Raw genomic sequence first — 20304 nt, 5'->3', positions numbered from 1 at the left:
TAAATGATTCATATCCTCTTTCACCTGGTTTCCTTACATTATTTACTTTTACAAAGAATCCATTGATGGAGTTTATAAGTGCATCCTATAGATACGAAATTATGCATGACTGGCATTGACTTATTCGGGCATCAGTTCTACCATTTCATCGTTATTGTTGTCCTATTCTAATTAAATGAATTACTCAGTACAGACTGTGAATCAACCCCAGGTATAGAGTATACAGATCATCTACTCCAGCTATGTGAAACTAAAAGGAGAACTAAAGATAAATTTAGAAGGAAAACTCTTTAGGAGCCATTCAGGTTTTTGTCCCTCCCTGGTGCTGATTCTGTAGACTCTGTAGCAAGGAGGAATTCTATTAACTGCCTTATTTTGTCTAATATTAGAAGACACCAAATGTTGAGTAACTTTGGAAAGTTATCTAATCCACACCTTTGGCTCTTCATAGGAGACTAGTTCATCAATATTCTTATTGCATTTCTAAAATAATATAAATCCTTGAGGTAGTACTGATAAATATGGATGAGTAGAAGCAATGGATAACCCACAAAATTTTGATTTGCATTTCACTTTGTAATGCATTAAATGTTTTTTGTTCAATATCTTCCTAATAAGAAAATTTATTTTTTATTCCTTGACCACCCATAGTAGTTGAGGAAGGCAAACCAAGGAAAGCTAACATTTAAAAAAATATATATGGATAAACCAGCCAGAAATGATGAAAAGTAAATTGAACTTGCAATTAGGAAATGATTATTGCATGTGGGAATTTTTTTGAAAAATGTATTCATTTATACTGCTTGGCATATTGACCTAGCAAGGTAGCCATTAAAAAAAAAAAAAAGAGTATCTACTAGCTTACAACCACATATTTCTAATCGTCTTAATAATGATGAGTAACTACGACCTCAAGTTATAGACCTCAATAATAAACTTTTATTTACTTTAATTATGGAATTTGAAGGTGTCCATTGTTGATTTGATCTTAAGCATATTTTTCTACTGTAACTTTTGAAATGACAGAAGGAACGATTCTCTAGGATGGTGATTAAATAACATTTTCACAATCAAGGCCTGATATTGTTTTATTCCCTGTGCTTTTTCCTCACAACAGAAACCAGGAATGGATCTGGCAGACACCTATATTATGTTTGTTCGGCAAAACCAGGATATTCTTCGAGAAAAGGTCAATGAGGAAATGTATATAGAAAAGTTGTTTGATGTAAGTAACTACCCTTGCAAATCATGCTGGCTTTGTAGATGCACTGTGAAGGAAAAAGTTACACTTTGATGGTATGTCTGCAAAGCAGACTCTCTTTTTTTATTTCTTTTTCTTCTACGCAGCTAATATAGTTGATCATTTTATTTCTTTGACTGCTGACAGAAGCCTTAACTGGCTTTTTTCTATACTTGAAAACTGTCACTATTAGAGTAATAGTCTCAAAATCCTTTTAAGGTTAATTTTAGCAAGCAAGATGATATCCGGTTTACCGTTGTGTATAGTTTACGTCACTTGCCTTTGCAGCAGTCCATAAACAGAATCAGACGGTAATGGATTTGGCCCCTACTATAAAAGTTTTTCTTAAGTCAATATAATATTCTTCATTTAAACAAAGAAATAAGCTGCAATAAAGGCAGATATCTGCCACTGTACTGTTAGTGTGCATTTTCATCTTGCTTTCCAGTACTGATGTTTGCTAACAGATAGAATACTGCTGTGGTCTCATGAAGGTCTTCACTGAGGCATGGCAGCTCCTAGAACAGGGAGGTTGTGGTTTTAGATGCCCTGATCCGCAAGTTTCATTCACCGAGTACCTGTAAAAGAGACTAAGAGAGCAGTCCATTTCAACAACAATGTTGTCACTCATTTGTAATTATTCAGCAGTCAGTTCAAAGGAAATGGTACTTTGATTGTGACATAACTTTGCATAATTCACTACCAGTGCTGATTCTGAAATGTAATATTTGCTTTGAACTGTATTTATTTATGTACATCTTCTCTGCATTTTAGAAATACTTTTCTGGCAGTTTCATTTAATTATGCAAGTTACTGCAAATGTTTTCATAACAGCAATTCACGGGCTTCATGGTGACACTTCAGCTGTGGCAGTTACAGAAGGTCCTGCTACGTCATCATCTCCACCATGGTCTGTCATGTCAGTGTTTGCTGTTTGTCAGATTGGGTGGTCAAAATGAGCCTTATCTTTCATATTTTATGTTTCTAGCCTCTACCCAGGCTGTTTTACAATAAAAGTATCATCTGTTTTAATAAGCTAAGTGTTAATATGTGTGAAAAGAATGATTTCCTAAAAGCTTTGATGCCCTGCAGGGGTAGAAAAATTATCACCCATCCAGCTGGCTCCTTTACAAAATACTGAAACCATATTAGCAACTTCTGCTTCCACTTGGTATTGCTCTGAATTTACAAGCATATGTTTCACTTCCAAATTCTCTTTTACTTTTTTTGCTTATGTGGTAATTTTCAAAAATGTTGAACAGAAAAGTTGAGTTGATGTTATTCCCATTATGTTTCTTCTTGGTATAGCTAAAGCACATCTTCTGTGGTGAAAAAATGGTAGAGTCATTCTGGAAATAGGCCACCGTGTGTGTGTGTGTGTGTGTGTGTGTGTGTGTGTGTGTGTGTGTGTGTTTCTTAACATCTTCAATTTTTTGTCTGGGCGACCTATTTACTACAAAGCTTGCCATCCGATTGTAACAGAGGTAGAATTTCTTTTCTTTTCTTTTTTTATAAATTTATTTACTTATTTATTTATTTTTGTCTGCGTTGGGTCTTCGTTGCTGCGCGCGGGCTTTCTCTAGTTGCGGTGACCTGGGGCTACTCTTCATTGCAGGGTGCAGGCTTCTCATTGCGGTGGCCTTTGTTGCGGAGCACGAGCTCTAGGCGTGCGGGCTTCAGTAGTTGTTGCACGTGAGCTCAGTAGTTGTGGCTTGCGGGCTCTAGAGCGCAGGCTCAGTAGTTGTGGTGCACGGGCTTAGTTGCTCCGCGGCATGTGGGATCTTCCTGGACCAGGGCTTGAACCTGTGTCCCCTGCATTGGCAGGCGGATTCTTAACCACTGCACCACCAAGGAAGTCCCAGAATTTCTTTCTTCATAAAGATATTTCCTACTTAAACTCCCCTTCATTCACCAAACTTCTTTTGAAGACTTTTTGTATGGCAGCAATAACAAACGGAGCTAACTAAAGTGGATGCCAGGAGGCCAACATTAAAATGATGTGGTAGTTTGATTGTCCTGGTGATAGGTATATACTTTCAACGCCTAAGCATCAGACATGGCTGTGAGTTTGCTTCTAAAAGGAACCCTTGACAAGCAACCATTCTGTTTTGGTTGTGAAGGTTTTGTCATTCTGTGTATCCCCAGTAGAACATTGGACTTGTTATTTGTAAAATAGTTATAATGTCCTTAAACATTCTAATATTTTTAAGTTGCACATTTTTATTACTGTAATTAAAAATAAAAAGTAAACTGTAATTCTATTGATATGTCACCAAGAATAACATATGAAGGGGTACCGAGAGCCCCTAATTAGCCAAGACTGAATTTGCCTCAATTACAGTTAATAAATGAGAGGTTATCAAGTATGTGTTGAAAGGTAAAGTAGAATGTGTATCTTAAGCAACAGATCATTACTGAGAGACGTTATATAATTATTGGAAATCCACTTGGCTGGAGCTTAAAATAATATTGTTAGGTGTCAGAAACAGTTGAAAGTAATGACCCTATAAATCCTGTTAGCAACCTTAGTCTATTACAGATAAAAGACTGAACAGTTTTATTCAGGCATCATGACAAACTTTTGCTCTTCCAATTCGCTTCCTCAGTAAGTAAGGAAATGGAGCCTCCCACCTTCAGATGCAGAAGAAAATGTGTACACACACACTCACACGCCTGCGTGCAGACGCGTGCACACTCACTGCAGTGAGTCAATACTTAGTGGTTTTAACCCACCCAGACGAGAGTACAGGGCCTGCAGTTTCTGGTCATGAATTATGAGAGCTTAACTCCTTACAAAAGATATGCTTTTTATCCAGATGAAGTTCTCTTCGTTCTAGAACACATAGCAGTATTTCTATATGAAACAATTATTCTGCAAAACACCCATCCTGCCACCAACACTTTAAAAAAGAACGCATGTGTTTTACTAATGAATTTTTTCCCGCATGATGCCTCACGCGTGAAAAAGACTGCTGAAAATTCTGTGAAACTGGCCCTGAGAGTAGTAATTAATTACTTGTGGTGTTCCTGGCCTCAGAAACTTTTTGATCAATTACGCATCTTACTAGTTCCTGATATTTGTGGCTAAATACCTTAGGGTTCTGTTTAAATAATTGTACCAGGGACTAAGGTCAAAAAAATGACCATTGCCCTGGATTTGCGTCCATTGTTTTGGGGATGCACCTGCAAAGGAGAATGGTACCTTCTTGTCCATGTGCAGCACCCCACCCAGCCATACACCATGACTCTGCTTCCTGAGCATCCTTCACTGCTATGATTATTGTTCTAGCCCCTATGGAAGTTTTTTTATTTCTTCAGTGTGTTAAAGAGGGGGATGACTAAAATCTGTATTATCTGAAAGACCATAGGTAGGATAATCTTAGACGTTTACATCAAATCTTGAAATATTAAAACTAAAAGTATCATTTGAAGATCAAAACAGTTAATATTAGGATAAATATCAAGACATTCTGCTTTACTCCATAAGTGGTTAAACTTGTAAAACACTTTCTGCTTAAAACAGAAATAATTTTGAAAAAGTGTAAGTAAATGATGGCCGATCCCCTGTTTAATGGAAGGTACTAAGTTTGATTAAGGTACATCCCTAATCTTTTCAAAGTGTCAAAATAATTATAATAGCCTTACCTGTCACCGCTACTATTCGCAGGGCACCTCCATGTACCAGGAAATGTGCTAGATACTTGACCTATATCATTTCTAACCTTCTGGGTAGATGCCATCACCCCCATTTCAGCCTTATTTTCAGGTTAAGGAATCTCCCACCCAGAGACAATAAAGGACTTGTGAAGTTCTAAATCGGACTTTGAAATTGTGTCTCTCTAGTTTCAAAGTCCACGTTATGTCTACCATACTTCAGACTTACAAAATTTGAAGTGGTAAAACAGTGTTTGTAGGAAGAGGACTAGACCAGGAATCCAGAAACCTCAGTTCCAGCCACTGTTCTGCCATCAACTGGATGAGTGAGCTTCAAGAAGTTATGTCACCTGTTTGAGACTCAGTATAGGTAGTACATATAAACTGAAGAAGCTAGTCTAGAACTCCAGATGGTTTCTGAAATCCCTTCCAGATTATAAACCAACAAATTAAATTAGTTTTAATTTTAGCAGTGGCGCCAAAAGTTACTGGGTTGGTTGCATGCTGAGTCTTGCACCCCGGAGTAGCAATCAATTCTTAAGTTTTTTTGTGATGGCCAGGTGAAAGCAATAAGCAGTAGCAATTACAGTAGATAAGTAGAAAATAGATTCTATATAAAGACTGTCATTTGACATTCTGTACAGCTACCACCATGGTTCTGAACCCTACATTTAGAAAAATGGTTGGAACTCATATATTCTGTATTCATGTTAAGTCTTTCTGAGTGACCAGAATATCTTAAACAGAGGCTGTCTTTGCCTATCAAGTGGTCATTGGTGGTACACAAGCTGTTTAAAATCTATATGTTAATATAAATAGTCCCTGCGTTGCACAACATATTTTTGTAGCTTATATTGTACAACATGGGGAATATAGCCAATATTTTATAACTATAAATGGAGTATAACCTTTAAATATTGTGAATCACTATATTGTATATCTGTAACTTATATAATATTGTATAGCAACTATACTTAAATTTAAAAAAAGAAAAAATTATACACACTTATTACCATTATGTTTTGAATTTAGCCAAAGGAAAAAAATATACATGTTAAATCTACTTTTTCAATTTAAAAAAAAAAAATGTGTCTTATCTGGGTAAGAGAAATCTAAAGGAAGTTCTGTAGCAGAAGAGAATATGGATTCACCAAAAGAAGGTGTTCTGCTTTGCAGGCCATCTCCCTTACCCCAGTGTATAAAACATCATTGTCAGTAGCTGTTTAAAAAATTTTATCAAATCAAAACCATCTACAACTTGTCTGATCCCAATATAAAAGCATGGCAATGATTTTCTAATTCTTAAGTTCCATTTTTAATGCCTACTATGATGTTTCTTCCCACGCTCTCAAGTTTCAGCAAACACAGTGAGAGCCCCAAGTGCCCATGGGTCAGGAGAGAGGCTGGGCAACTTCCCTGAGAGCTTTGGATCTCTGGGTCGGAAAGTGGTGTTGTTTCAGAAATCAAAACTGACACCACGGTAATCGCCACGAGAGCATCCTCTGTGGTCACTTCCTAATGTCCAAGAATATTACAATGCTGAGGCCCGTAGGGGTCGACTGAAGTGCATCCTGCTGTCCAGGAGAGACACTCAACCTACCTACCTCTCTAAACCTTTGTGCATTTACAGGGCATTGCCCGTCTTGTGTCCCTTTGAAACAATTTCGATTTAGCTCTCGTGTTGCTGAAGACACATCAGGGTGCGGTATTTAATTGGTAAATCATGCAGATTAAACATTCTCTTGTGTTATAAACTGATTAAATATCTAATTGTTGAGGAGTTTCATCTCAATGAGATTTTTTTTAAGTCATGTTGTGATGTCTTCTAAAATTAAAAGTAATTCTTTAAATGATAATCAGTGATACTCATCTGAATAGTGTTTTATGAAGGATTAATTTCTTAGGACTTTCCTTGAAAAGAATTCTTTTCAGTAAAGAAACTCTAAATTAAACATTTTAAGTAAAATCGACCTAAACTATGTCAGTGAGTTCAGTAGCCATTTTAAGATATGGTAAGAAAAAAAAATGCAGCTATTGCAAGTGAACATGCTTTTCAAAATAAAACTAATTTTGCACTTCTATGCTCTTGTTTGTCTCTGGACTCCCAAATAAGAAAAGGGGAAAATGCTCAGAATTTTTGAGTTTACCGTTTCACACCAATGCCCAAATTTTTGATTTGAGAATTTATTCATCCTCAGTAAGATTGACACTACTATTCTTAACTTATTTAAAAATTAAATTTACCATGTTGGTTTCCCAAGAATACATGAGATCAATAGGACATGGGTAAGAACGGCTGCTAGATAGTAGGATATATTTAGAACTGACAATCTACTTTTTCAGTCATATTCCTTGGATGAATTTCTTTGTGTATGTCATCAACCTCATTATTAGAAATGCAGTCTGGAACCCGTTAAGATCCATTAAGAAGACTTCTTTGCCTTCTTGCATTTCTTATCATTCCATGATATTATAGATATATTCTCTTATATGTGAATGTCGATTTAAAAATAACACTTTTCCTCTTTTCAATGATCTTTCACTTTCAAATGACGAGCAAGTTGTTATATACCTGCCTAAATCAGTATAGATTCCCGTTACAGAGTATTTTCTTTTTGGTTTTGTCCCTATGTAAAAAGAAGTCAAATATAAAGCATTAACTTTGGCACATTATGCCCAATCATGATTTCCCTATCAACACTCAAAATTAAATGTTACCATCACTCTCATGTCATTCCATTATTTTCCTTTTCCATCACTAGAAAAGATGGATGATAGAAGCTCAGTGATGTACTTGAGACTATTTGAGATCATTTATTTCTACCCACTGTTAGGTCGTGTACCCTGGGCCACACTGTGCACTAAAGGTAGATAAGAAGTTTAACTATCTGTTGCTTACTTGTGTTATAGGACCAGCATCTCATATCTCCTACATTTGAACAATGTCTTATTTAGCTGCTTTAACACATTGTTTTCCAGGTGGTGTTTTTTATTTTCATTATATATATTCCAGCTTTGTTTTACCCACGGTATGCGGACTCCCATTGAAGTTGTTTGACGTCTTTTAAGACAGTTGTAGTCAGACTTGTTCTGTATATGGTCATGTCTGCCTTAATAAATGCCATACAGAGCTTGCTCCTTAGCTGTTTTCTTTTTTCCCCCTCAAAGTTTGTTTCTCTTCAAAACCTCTGCTCTCAAATTACAGCTGTCTCGTTCATTTTGGTTAATAATCCTTATTTTCATGTTATCATTTGTAGGTGTGAGGATTTATGAAAGGATCTACTTTTGATGTATGGTGTGTGCCAAAATAGCTTTGGCAAGTCCAGACGCGGCTCTGCGGCCAAAGGCCCTCATTTGAATCTAAGCTGTTGGTGAATTAAGACCTAAGAAACTTGAGATATGCGTGCCTAATTGCCTAAAAGAGACTCAACAAGAAAATGTATTGTAGCTTGTTGATCTTATTTCTTTAATAATTCAAGAGGATCTTCCAGAAATATGTGGACTTCTTCCTTAGATTCTTGAAATGTGATCACGGGATGCAATTGTCATTTGGCACTTGCCCAGAAATACGCGTCTTTGCGTGAGGCACCTGGACATATGTGGCAGGTCTGGTAGAATCAGCTAATTAACAACACAGGCTTAAACAGGCACCTCATCTGGCAGTGCAGTTAGTTGCCTGATGGTGCTCAGCGGGATCGGGTAGTGCTTTTTATTTTTCTATCCTAATGGTCTGCTGCCCACCTAATTTTGCCTTATTGTCAGTCACTACTTACCGCAGCTTGGGGCCCTCCCAGGAGGCTAAATTATTATCAAAGGATTAGGGAGATGTAGCCTTGCAGCTCTGACATTTCTGATTACTTGTCTACGCCCAAACACTAATTAGCTGTGACTAATTAAGAAAAATGTTCCTGCCATAGAAAACCATTTAAAAGAACTGAGAAGTAGAAAAGCAATTCAAAAGCTGAGCAGTGCTCAGATTTGCTGATGCTCTTTAGATTTCCACCAGAGCCTTAACTCACCTTTAATTGTGCTCAGAATTTAAAAAAAAACAAAAAAAAAAAACTCACGTGTGAACTGATCTGAGGTTTTTGTTTGAATAGGAAAAAAAAAAAATTGTGGTTGATCACCTAAAATCTCTTAGCAATGGTAAAACTCTCTCTGATGAATGGAAAATGTCAAAACTTGCATTTTCATCAAGAAATTTTTCTTAACACTGAACGCATAAATATGCATTTGCTTTCATTCACCCAAGCCGGTAACAGTGACTTAATAGTCATGGAAGAAATTAGAATATTCTCCCTCCTGATTTTATCAAAGATAGTTGAAATAATTACAAGCAACATGTTGAGCATTTCAAAAGTTATTTAGTATTGATTTCATGCTGCCGTCACATGTAATAGGGTCTGAAAACTCTGACTTCTCCACACAGAGCCTGGCTTTTCCTCGGTGGTTTGCATGCTTGCACTGCATCTGGCAACCAGTGACTTATTAATGAAAATACCCAGGACTCCCCTGAGACCAGCATCTCTTTCAGTTGACCAGTGTGATGTTTTCATGGAAATGATAGCTACCGTTCTTCTCTTCAAACCTAACTTCATAAGCAAATGACACATGGTTTTAAAGCCATTTTCTGTGGTAGCCTTTTGAACTCCTCCTCTGTCAGACACTCCCTCTGCAAGCTTTCCATGCAGCCCCATCTACATGGTCAGTGCCATTCACAAGTGGGCACAGCAGTGGCAGCCAGATTGCCACTATTGACTACGTCCAACCAAAAAAAAAAAAAAAATCCATGTAAGGAAACGACTATTGTAGTAAACCAACATCATTGTGGCAAAACCATGTGTTTATTGAATGCATTGAAAGGAAGCTCTATAAAAGAACAATTTTCACAGGTACTTATAAATACCTAAACTCCAGAGAGCCCTCAATTTCTTGATCGCAGCCCAGCCCTAATTAAGAGACCATCTAAATTTTGCTCTCTTAATATGGGCAAAATGTTTTGTTTGAAATGAAGCAAGTTCTAACCCCTATGTCACCAAAATTCTTCATGCTGTTTTTAAAACCCATTTCCCTTTTTCCTCTCAGTGGAGAACAAAAAGCAGGTAGCCAGCATCTCTAGGGAATAATCCTTCCTATATATAAAGACTGTTATTAAGGCGCCTGTCATACTTGTCTACTCCAGGATAAATAATCCCTATTTGCTAAACTTCTCTTCATAGGCCCCTTTTCTAGCCCTTTAATCATCTTTGTGGCTGTCCTTTGAAACTTCTCAAAATGTTCTCGGTCATGCTTAGGGTTTAGAGTCAGGAATAGGATGCAGTATTTGAATGTGGCTGAACAAGATTTTTTTCAAGGCATATTCCTATTTATGCATTCTCATGGATAACTTTCCCATACTTTTGCTCTACTGATCCTTATAAATTTGGTCCCATATACTCCCCATATTTCTTGTTGACTTTCCTCTTACTTACTGCCTATATTATACAGATAAAAATGTATATGTTTATTGATGTAAGATGATCATTCATTTGACGTTTTGGATGCATAAGATCTAGAAAACAAATCCAATTCATCCTTCAAATAGGATGTGCAAGGAATGGTGGTGAATGTTGGGATTAAAAGGTTAGGCCTTGGGATTTCCCTGATGGTCCAGTGGTTAAGACTCTGCACTTCCACTGCAGGGGGCACTGGTTCAATCCCTAGTTGGGAAACTAAGATCCCACATGCTGTGCGGCCAAAAAAAGAAAAAAAAAAGGTTAGGCATTAGTTTTCTCCCACATAGTTGGGTATCTCTGTCACAATGACTCGGTAGGATTTTAATTAAAATAGGAAATCAAAACCCCTCTTATTATTTATTCATACAACCAGTATTTATTTTCTAGAGGCCACACACTGCTAGAGGCTGAGAATACAATGTTAGATAAGATACACCAAGTTCCTGCCCTAAGGGAGCTTACATTCTTACGGCCAAGTGGGTCTTCTGAAAAAGTTGTTAATTTCTACATTAAAATGTTTCATATTTTCATCTATTGAATAGACATTAATAGATTTTCTCCAAATGCATGTACTATGGAGAATTAAAATTTAGTACCCTTTCAAAATAGATGATAGTGATTATCTAAATATGACGTTTATTTATTTCTCTCTGTTGCAAGTGGATGATTGGAAACTTGCCAGAATTTAGGGCCAATGCAAGGGTTGTACCTAGCTCTAGTGCCTGCAATATCAAATGCCGTGACAGTACAACAAGGGCACGCTCTCCCCCTCTACCCTTCATGGGTTCTTTGCTCAAAAGCCAGGCTTATACCAGCTCCCAGGAGAGCTCTCATGTTGCCTCAGACTCAAGTCAATAGTGCCACACCAATGATGTTTCTCCCTTTTTTTTTTTAACACCTCTCACAAAACCAACAAGCATTGAAAGCACCCAGGACATGTCACTTCTTGGCGTAAATGCACAGGCAGCGCTGCCAGCCCTACACCAGAGATGCCCCACAGCCTCAGATACCCCCCAGGAATAGCTACCAACACCCCTGAGCATATGCTGGAGGGGCAGCTCACTGCATGCATGACAGACTCTTGAGGGCCAGTCCAGGAGCTGAGCACATCAACCTCTGAGCACATAATGTTATCATATCTTTGTGTATAAGAGTATATATGTGGACACTCATATATGTACATAGACATGGGGCTTTGTTAGTTTACAGTACTTTCTCCTTTACTTAATTCATCACTTAAAACGAAGTTAGACTGTCACATTTTCAGTTCTATGTTAAATTTCTTTAGCCAGATGCAGTTGTTTACTTTTTGATGATGTCTACAACTTTAGCATGCATTAAATTATTTTGCTATTAATGAAACATGTAATTCAAGTCAACAGTCCCTCTGGCTCTGATATTCTTTTATCTTTTTTCTGTTGAAAAGCTGCCCTGCCACTATTATATACGTAACAGTTTATATTTCCAAATATTTAAAAGCATTCAGTCCTTCAACAAATTTGTAATGCATGTCATGTGCCAGACATTCTGCTAAGGGCTCAAGATATCAATAAAAAGACTTGGTTTCTGCCTTATGGATACTCACAGCCTGGTGAGGCAGACATAGGGCACATTGTGCAGTATTTTTATAGACACCTGTACAGAGTTCTAGGAGCAGGAAATACAGGAGCATCTAAGTCTACCTGGTAAGAGATAGTGTTGGCTTCATAGCAGAAATGATAGTTGAACTGAGTCTTAAAGGTCAACGTGAATCTGGCCAATGAAACGTACATGGGAATAAAAGTCCAGACAGAGGGATTGGCATGCCCAAAAACCATAGATATAGAGAAACCCAACATCTAGCAGATCAGCAGGTCATTCAGGTCCTGTGGGAGTGCACCATGAGTCAGAGACCGGAAGGTAGCTATTTATCCCAGTCCTTACAACACTCTGGAAAAGGGACTTCAGAATAATTGTTCCCTATTTTTTATGAGGAAACTGAAGCAGAAAGACTTGCTAACCATTAATTCTCAGACCTAGGTTTTATCTCAAACTTTTACCATTTAATAGTCTAATTTATTTTTATCCAGATCCTACATTATTGATTTAAATGCAATATCGACCAAACTTTTATATATAGTACTTAAGATGAGTCATTAAACCAGATGAACAGGTCATATGCCCAAATAAATCATTCATAGTCTATGTCTGCACCCCAAACTGGTGCACACACCATTATAACTGGGTTGACCACTGAGTTCAACCAAACCATTGATTAGTCAAAAGATTAGCCAAACCAGTATGCGTTCCATCATTTGTCAATAAGTAGGCGAGAGGGGGAACAACTGATGATCTGAAATTTTCACTTTGTAATCACTAATCTTTTTAGCACCAGGGAAAGAACCACAGAATAAATTTACAAAGGCACTTGCCTACTTGATGATAATGAATATGAAGAATAGTATTGATTTTAATGTTCTTTGTCTAGTGTGAGAATAGGTAGGCTAGTTTAATAATATTACTTTCAGGATATTTTGGAAGGAAGGAAATTTGGGGTTAATGAAATAGTAGTGAGTGGAAAAGAGCTTTTGCAACCCCCAATTTGTGGAACTTACCCTGTTATGTAACTTATCCTATTTTATACCTGAAGAGGATCGAATGCATCTTGGAAGTGTCTTGGTTATTATATTCATGCATTTTTTAAAAGAAAAGAAATGGGAAAAAAAAAGTACTGAACTTCAAGAGCAGGAAAGATTTTTCAGCATTCAACAAGCATTTATTAGGTACCTACTATATGCCAAACCTCCCATGTTAGTACTTTTTACATTTTCCCTTTCTTAACAGACATCATGGTGCTCATGAACTCTCCTTTGCAGACTTCCTCATAGAGATAAGAAATGAAAATCTCCCTGAATGTGAGTTTATTGAATATGGAGGGAAAAAGGCATGAATCAAGTTATTCTTTGTTCTGTATTTTAAAAAAAGATGATGAGGAAAACTGCACATATAGATCGAGTCCCCTCATGAATGAACTAAGGATCTTCTTTCCACATTGCTTTGTTTTGTTGCAGTGAAAAAAAAATTCTTCCCAGTATTCCTAAGCATTAGGGTATATGGCACTTTAAAACAACTTAAGAAGGAAACACATGGGAAATGCATAGCACAAGAACCATTTGGTTGGTTACCCTAACAGAGTGTGGTTCTTCCAAAAATTGATTACATTATGTAATTACATTATCAGGTGTACAAATACCTTTGGAAATGCAGATTACAGTAACTTGCAAGAAAATATGATGGACTTCTTTGAAACAACAAGCATCTCCTGTATTACTTCACAATCCTGTGTTATGATAACTATCAGGAACCACCAGGAATGGTAGAGTTGTTTTCTTAGTTGTTTGCTACAAGCATCAAACTACTCTTAAAAAATCAGAGACTTCATTGATGGAACAGACTGTTTCATAGAAGGAAATGGAATAACCTAGTCGTCATGAGCACGGACTCTGGAGCATAGATATAAGATGAATCTTAACCTTGCCACTTATATAAACTTAAGTAAATTGCTTAATCTAAACTCAGTTTTCTACCTACGTGAGCTCAGTTTCCATGCAAAATAGGAATAATAACCACTTCATCAAGGTTGTTTTAAGAATCAAATGAAAATTTAACTGATGCACTTGAACTTCCCATGGAGGATTTTTTAAAAACATCAGATGCCTTTATAATCAGAGTATTATTATTATATAATATATAATATAATATATTGTATATAACTGTTTGTTATAAAATCATAAGAATACTTCACAGTTCTTAATAAGTTTCATTTATTCCTCATTATACTTTATTGTTTCATTTTTATAATATGTCTGTACTTCATTTAAAGGCCAAAATGAATCAATTTAAAACAAAATAACAGGTAATAGAAACTTCTGGAATCCTAGGCTTGAATATTTGGATGAAAAAAAGCTATATTTAAGTAGCATTAAAAAAAAACAATTTGGCTTTTCCCTTCTTTTAGGAGAATCACAAGCTATATTGCTTCTAATCATGCCCCTTCCTTTGACAGTCAAATCTAATCTCATAGTATTTCTGGAGAGCATAAAAATCTTATTTTAAAGCTAGTTCATATAATCTGTCCTTCATATCACAGATGAGAAAACTGAGGCATAGAGAAAGCGAGTGACAGGCTCAGTCGAGCAAATAGTCGCATCACAGGGGTCGGCACTGCGGCCCCTGCAGCTTCTGTGTCGATGTTATTCTCTGGTGTGTTCACGGCCAGCCCTCAGCCTCCATGTCCAGATGCAAGTCTCTGTTTCCCTCTTCCTGCGTGCCTCCGGGGCTAGCTGGTTGATAGATGTAGGTTGGGTTGAACACTTCCCGTATTCTTAACCTAATAGACTGGTTTCAGTTTTCCTTAAATATAGCCTTTAATCCTATTCCAAGCCAACACAAAATTCACACTTAAAACTTTCAAAATGCTTGTGTTTTGAGCGTCTGTTTTGTGGAACCAAATATAATCATTTCAGTGGGTTACCTTGAATAGAGGGTGGAAATGTTGGTATTATTATATCAAATGTACTGTTAATATAGATCCGCATTTTAATGCCTAGAAATGGGAAGTGACCACGAATTTAGTTATATTAAACAGATGTACTATTGACAAAAGGAACACTCCATGTATAAAGAAACATTTCTATTTACTTTTTAATGTACTGGTGAAACTGTAGGGCATTAACATTTCTAAATAATTTGTTGCCCTCTAAAGCCACGAAATGATCCTAAAGGATGCTTTATATTTATCAAGCTTTTCAAAACTATTATTCTTTTATCCAATTCAACTTAACATTTAAAAGGCACATATTTCCTAAGATGAGATTTTTCTAGATGGTATTTCATTTCAACACGGTGACTTGACTCCGGTAAAACTATCAGCTTCTCTTGAAATAAATGAAGAAATGCACACATACTGTGGAAACGTAGCCATTTCATATCTGGGGGCACTAAAAAGTGTTGGGTTTGTTGTTGTTTTTTTTTTTCTTCTCGTTGTTCACCCATTGAGACGAGCGTAGCTGGAGAAGAATGAAAATATATCAGCTAGTTGTACCAAGTTCATAATCAATAAAAAGCTGAACACTTAAGCAGAAAATATATCACAGATTTGTTCCCCAGCAAAGCAACTATTTTTACCCTGCCATCATCATCAGAAGCCACATTCTGACAGAAATCATTTGCTTGAAGCAGCCGCAATATATGAACCCTATATGTGGTCCTGTGATTCAGATTTAGGAATATCAGCCCCAGAAGGTCTGAAAGACATTGTGCATTAGTATGTATTGAGACCTCATTCCAGGTGGCAAGCAGCTGGACTTTTTAAAAAATAAAACTTCCAAAATAAAGGCGAAGCGCCTGTTTCCAGGCAATGAGTGTTATATTTAACTGAATCCTCCTCAAAATGTTATAAATTAGGCAGCAAAGGGAGCCGTGCATATTTAATATATTTGTTTTGTATTTCCACTAGTCAACAGAATAATGAAATTCCTTAACTACTTCTCTTTAACTTGCATGAAGAAAGCACGGTATGTTGCTAAATCTCTTTTCACCAGCACTGCCGAGAAACAACTTTAATCCTTGTTAGAAAATTGCCGAGTCTGGGCCTGACAAAGAGCTCATGCTTGTTCCATTGTTAGTGCTCCCAGGCCCCGAGAGCAGAGCCCTTTACAGCTGCGTGGATCCCGCCCGGCTCAGCTGCACTATTTAGGAGAGGAGGTTTGTCAATTTCTATTGACAATGGAGAGAGTTTTTCAGGGCCTGTAGCAGTGCTGACACAGTTGGGGATCAATGCCAGCCATTCAGAATGCACCCTCTTTCATTGCTTTCGTTTGTTAATTCAAGACTAAAGGTCCACTGAGGGGGTTCAGGGTGTTTAAGAAAGCTGATGAACTGTTTAAGAAAGCTGATGAACTGCAATCGTTTATAGCCCTGGTGTGGCAATTTCCATAGTCAGTGGCAACTCCTGGCACTGAGGGAGCTGTGTCCTTGTTGACCCTCTTGTTATTAAAAATGCACAAGTGCTGCGCTTCTCAATATTTCAACACTCTTTCATTGTCAATACCACCTTCTGAGCCCTTCAGCTTGTTGCTTGCTCTAAAGATCTTCTTAGATTGGGTTTGAAAACTTCACCTTAAACACTAGATTAGACTGATGTTCTGTTTTCCGTGCTCCTGTTGATTTGTTGAACCTTCCCAGGGCTGGAAAGCAAGTAGCAGCTTGATGGGGAGACGGGCTGCTAATATGATTTACCAGTCTACAGTCATGCACAATAAGTGTGAATAAATACAGGGGTCTCACAGAGTCAACCCTAGCCTTTCCTTTTCTTTTCTTTTTGCTTTAAAAGAGATATCTCAAGAAAATGAAGTGAGTAAGGCATGCCCTTACAGGAGTTGAATGAACCACAAAAAAGAAAAAAAAAACAACATATATTTTGTTAAAGTGGTAGGCTGCTGGCATGGATTGATGGAGAGAAAAAGTGTAGAATATACACTAACTGCTTTATTCTTAAGTAGACCAAGCAGGGAATAAAGCAGTAGTGCCATACCCACGACTTGAGTGCAAGCTCCAGCGCCCCTTCGTTGTCATCCCCTGAAAGGAAAAGTGAATAGTCAAACAAGTTGCTTTATAAAATTAACTTTTCCAAAATGAAAGCACATTTTCTAACAGTCACACTTCACTGCACATTCACCCCTTTCACATTTTTTTTTCTTTGCTTTGGAGGGTGGTTTGGTTTGCTTTGGTTTGGTGGGGTGGGGGGAATGACGCTAACTTACCTTTGACTTTTTTCTCAAGATGAAAAAAATGGAATCTATGGTCCTCCACCCAGAAGAAGAACATATCCATTCCAGCACCAGAAATAGGAAAATGCTAGTGATTTCTGTTTGGTGGTTTTGGCTGTTTGGTGTGTGTGTGTGTGTGTGTGTGTGTGTGTGTGTGTGTGTGTGTGTGTGTGTGTGTGTGTGTGTGTGTGTGTGTGTGTGTGTGTGTGTGTGTGTGTGTGTGTGTGTGTGTGTGTGTGTGTGTGTGTGTGTGTGTGTGTGTGTGTGTGTGTGGTGTGTGACCATATATAAGAAAGAAGCAGTCCTAGTAAGGTTTTTTGTTTGTTAGCTTATTCTTCATAGCAACATAAACTCTAAGCTAAGCTGTTGATTTCTCTTCATCATTTGCTTGATTTAGCTGAAATTCTTCAAAATGCTTTGACTTTGGAACCAAAAAATATGCATGATTAGCAGATGGAATAATTTTTCTTATAGAATGTTCCTTGTAGAATAATTTGTTTGCCTTTAAAGTAAGATGATAATGAAGTAGCTTAAGCATTTTATTAACATTAGTTCTTTTTCTCTGTTTTTATAGTTAACTTTAGATCATTTTATTCCCAAATTATTCTTTAAAATTATAATTTTGGCATTGTGTTAAAGAAGTTATATTAATAATAAATTTCTGTGTTATGTTAGATGTCCTTTCAATTATCACTTAATCATAAGTATCACTCATATGTAATGGAAAAATGAAGTTACATTAATTTTAAATTACCTAAGGATTTTTTAAGAACATAAGATTCATATGGAGTAATTTTAAGAAAGTATTTTCATTTACCTCAGATTCATGCAACTTCCCATATATATAGTAACTTTACAGTCTAACAGCCCGATTAACTTGTATGTTACAAACTTTGTACAATATGTCGTATTTTGTCCCCCCAACTAAAAAAAAAATTATTCCTTGCAGAAGCACTATAATTTAAGAGTCATAACCATTATGACTACATTTTAGTTTTCAAGTTACTTGGAGGGTAGGCTGGGAGTGAGGGTGTTAATTCAGTATACTCATATTCAATATCACCAATACCTATGAGTGTTTACCTGGATTAAAATGGAACTCAAGTAGTTGAGGTTATAACTTGAAATAAGGAAGTATAGAATTTAAATATCAGATACTAATCTATTAAGATTTACTATGTCAGCTGAAGTACTGAATTTTTTAGCAGTTTATTTTTTAAGAATTTAGGAGTATCTCATTTTATAAAACTTATTTCTGATACTTTTACATGTCCTGAAAATTAGGAAAGTAATCATTAGGAAAAAGCAAAACTGGCTACATGAATAATATTTTTTTTAAACAACCATAGCCCATCTCACATTTTAAAAACGTGAATGTTCATTCATCCATTCAGTATCACAGTATTCCGTAAATCAGTTATTCATTTTCATTAGCTTATCTCATTTTATGCCTGTGTGTCCAATATGCCAACAAATTAATAGAAATAAGTCTGATGAAATGTTAAACTAATTCATTTTTATATTATGCTTAAACTACCATTCCTTATACTAAATTTTATTAGAACAATGTTAGTAAATACAAGTCCAGGTGAATTTCAGACTTACTTGAATTACTTGAGATTTCTTTTAGAAATTTGTATTTACTGCTTTATTATGGAAGAAAAATATCTTTTAAGATTTTTTTCTGTGTTTGAATACCTAAGAACATATGCACATACATATGTGATCTGTAGTGTCACTGTGTGTACACAAGCAAGGCACAAAATACCTTCTCTTTCAAAAACTTTTGTCATTTCCTAAATGCTGCGTGGACATTGATATTTCTCACAGTTATCTGAATGAGTAGCATTATTACATTATTTTCTTACAGTATTACCTAAACCTGGCTCTGGCGTGTAAGTACTGAATCCCTTAAAATGCCATCACTAATGGCAGATTGCCCTTTTTTGAAAATAGGAACAAAATTTCTTCTTTTACTATACTCACAGGCATTATATAGGAGCAGGAAAGTACATTAGAGAAGAATTTCAATTTTCCCACCAAGAAAGTTGTAATAAACAGAGAGAAAATACGAACCTTCCAAAAGCACTTGCAAAATGAAACAGATTGTTTTCTTTTATAATTTGGTCAACTGACATCTGTTTTTGTGATTCTTATAAGACACAAGAATTTCATCCTGATAATGTTCCTTCCTAAGATCTGAAATCTGTATTTTAGGTGGTTTTAGACCATCTTGGCAAATACTTAACAACTGATAGTAGGTAAAGGTGTGACTGGGGATTAGAGGTTAGTAAGCTGTGGATGTTTTTTGCCATCACTCCTTTAAAATGCTATTTCTGGGTATTGCCTACGTGCATGATGGCATCTACTCTGATTTTTACATAACGTACAGGCTAATGGGAAATTTCCCTTTGAAAATAATTTACCTGTTTTCTTCCTGCTGCTTGGCAGTCCATTCAGTTCCATAACATGTATTTAGTACCCATTGTTACCTACAAATTACAAAGCAGGCCGCTAGGCTGCAAATGCAAAAACACTGGTTCCCATGAATCTGTTACAGCTAAAAGACTGTAATGTTAATTCGTGTAAAGAACAGCCTAGGTCAAGTTAGCAGATTTTCTAGCAAAACATACAATTCTGTTAACAGGAAATTATAGCATTATTGACTTCAAGTGCTGATCTATGGTCATTTCAGAGTGTTTCATTACCCCCTCATTACCGAATCTGTTAAATGAATACTGCAGAGGTTGTTTTCTTTTCTGTTTTCCTCCCCCCGCCCCCATCCTTCTTTCCAGCAATGGTACAGCAGTTCCATGAAAGTCATTTGTGTGTGGTTGGCTGATAGATTAGACCTTCAGCTTCATATTTACCAACTGAAGACACTAATCAAGATTGTGAAGGTAAACAAAATGTGTTTAGATGTGAATTGCCCAGCAAGCTATAAAGAATAATGGCAAGATATTGACATATAAGAAAATCGTACTTAATATACCTGAGTGGATGTACGTACTTTAAAAACATCACTTTCAGCAATGATGTGCTGCTGTTTATTCCATTTTCAGTTAGATTACTAAATAAACATAAATATCATTTTTACATTAATAAA

General features: G+C 36.5%; 1 protein-coding gene across 5 annotated transcripts in view; it reads left to right on the top strand.

The window, feature by feature from the left end:
- The window catches only part of CADPS2 (calcium dependent secretion activator 2), a 552288-nt gene that overhangs the window by 525752 nt on the left and 6232 nt on the right, over nt 1-20304 (top strand). For all 5 annotated transcript variants that reach the window (XM_068549383.1, XM_068549382.1, XM_068549381.1 and 2 more), the window contains 2 exons: nt 1118-1225; nt 19994-20098. In XM_068549383.1, coding sequence (XP_068405484.1) covers nt 1118-1225; nt 19994-20098 — 213 coding nt within the window. The remainder of the gene's footprint in view (nt 1-1117; nt 1226-19993; nt 20099-20304) is intronic.

Source organism: Eschrichtius robustus, chromosome 8 (genome assembly GCF_028021215.1).
Source record: "Eschrichtius robustus isolate mEscRob2 chromosome 8, mEscRob2.pri, whole genome shotgun sequence".
Classification (NCBI taxonomy): Eukaryota; Metazoa; Chordata; class Mammalia; order Artiodactyla; family Eschrichtiidae; genus Eschrichtius; species Eschrichtius robustus.
Note: the sequence above shows the minus strand (reverse complement) of the source record. Positions and strands in the feature narration are given on the sequence as shown.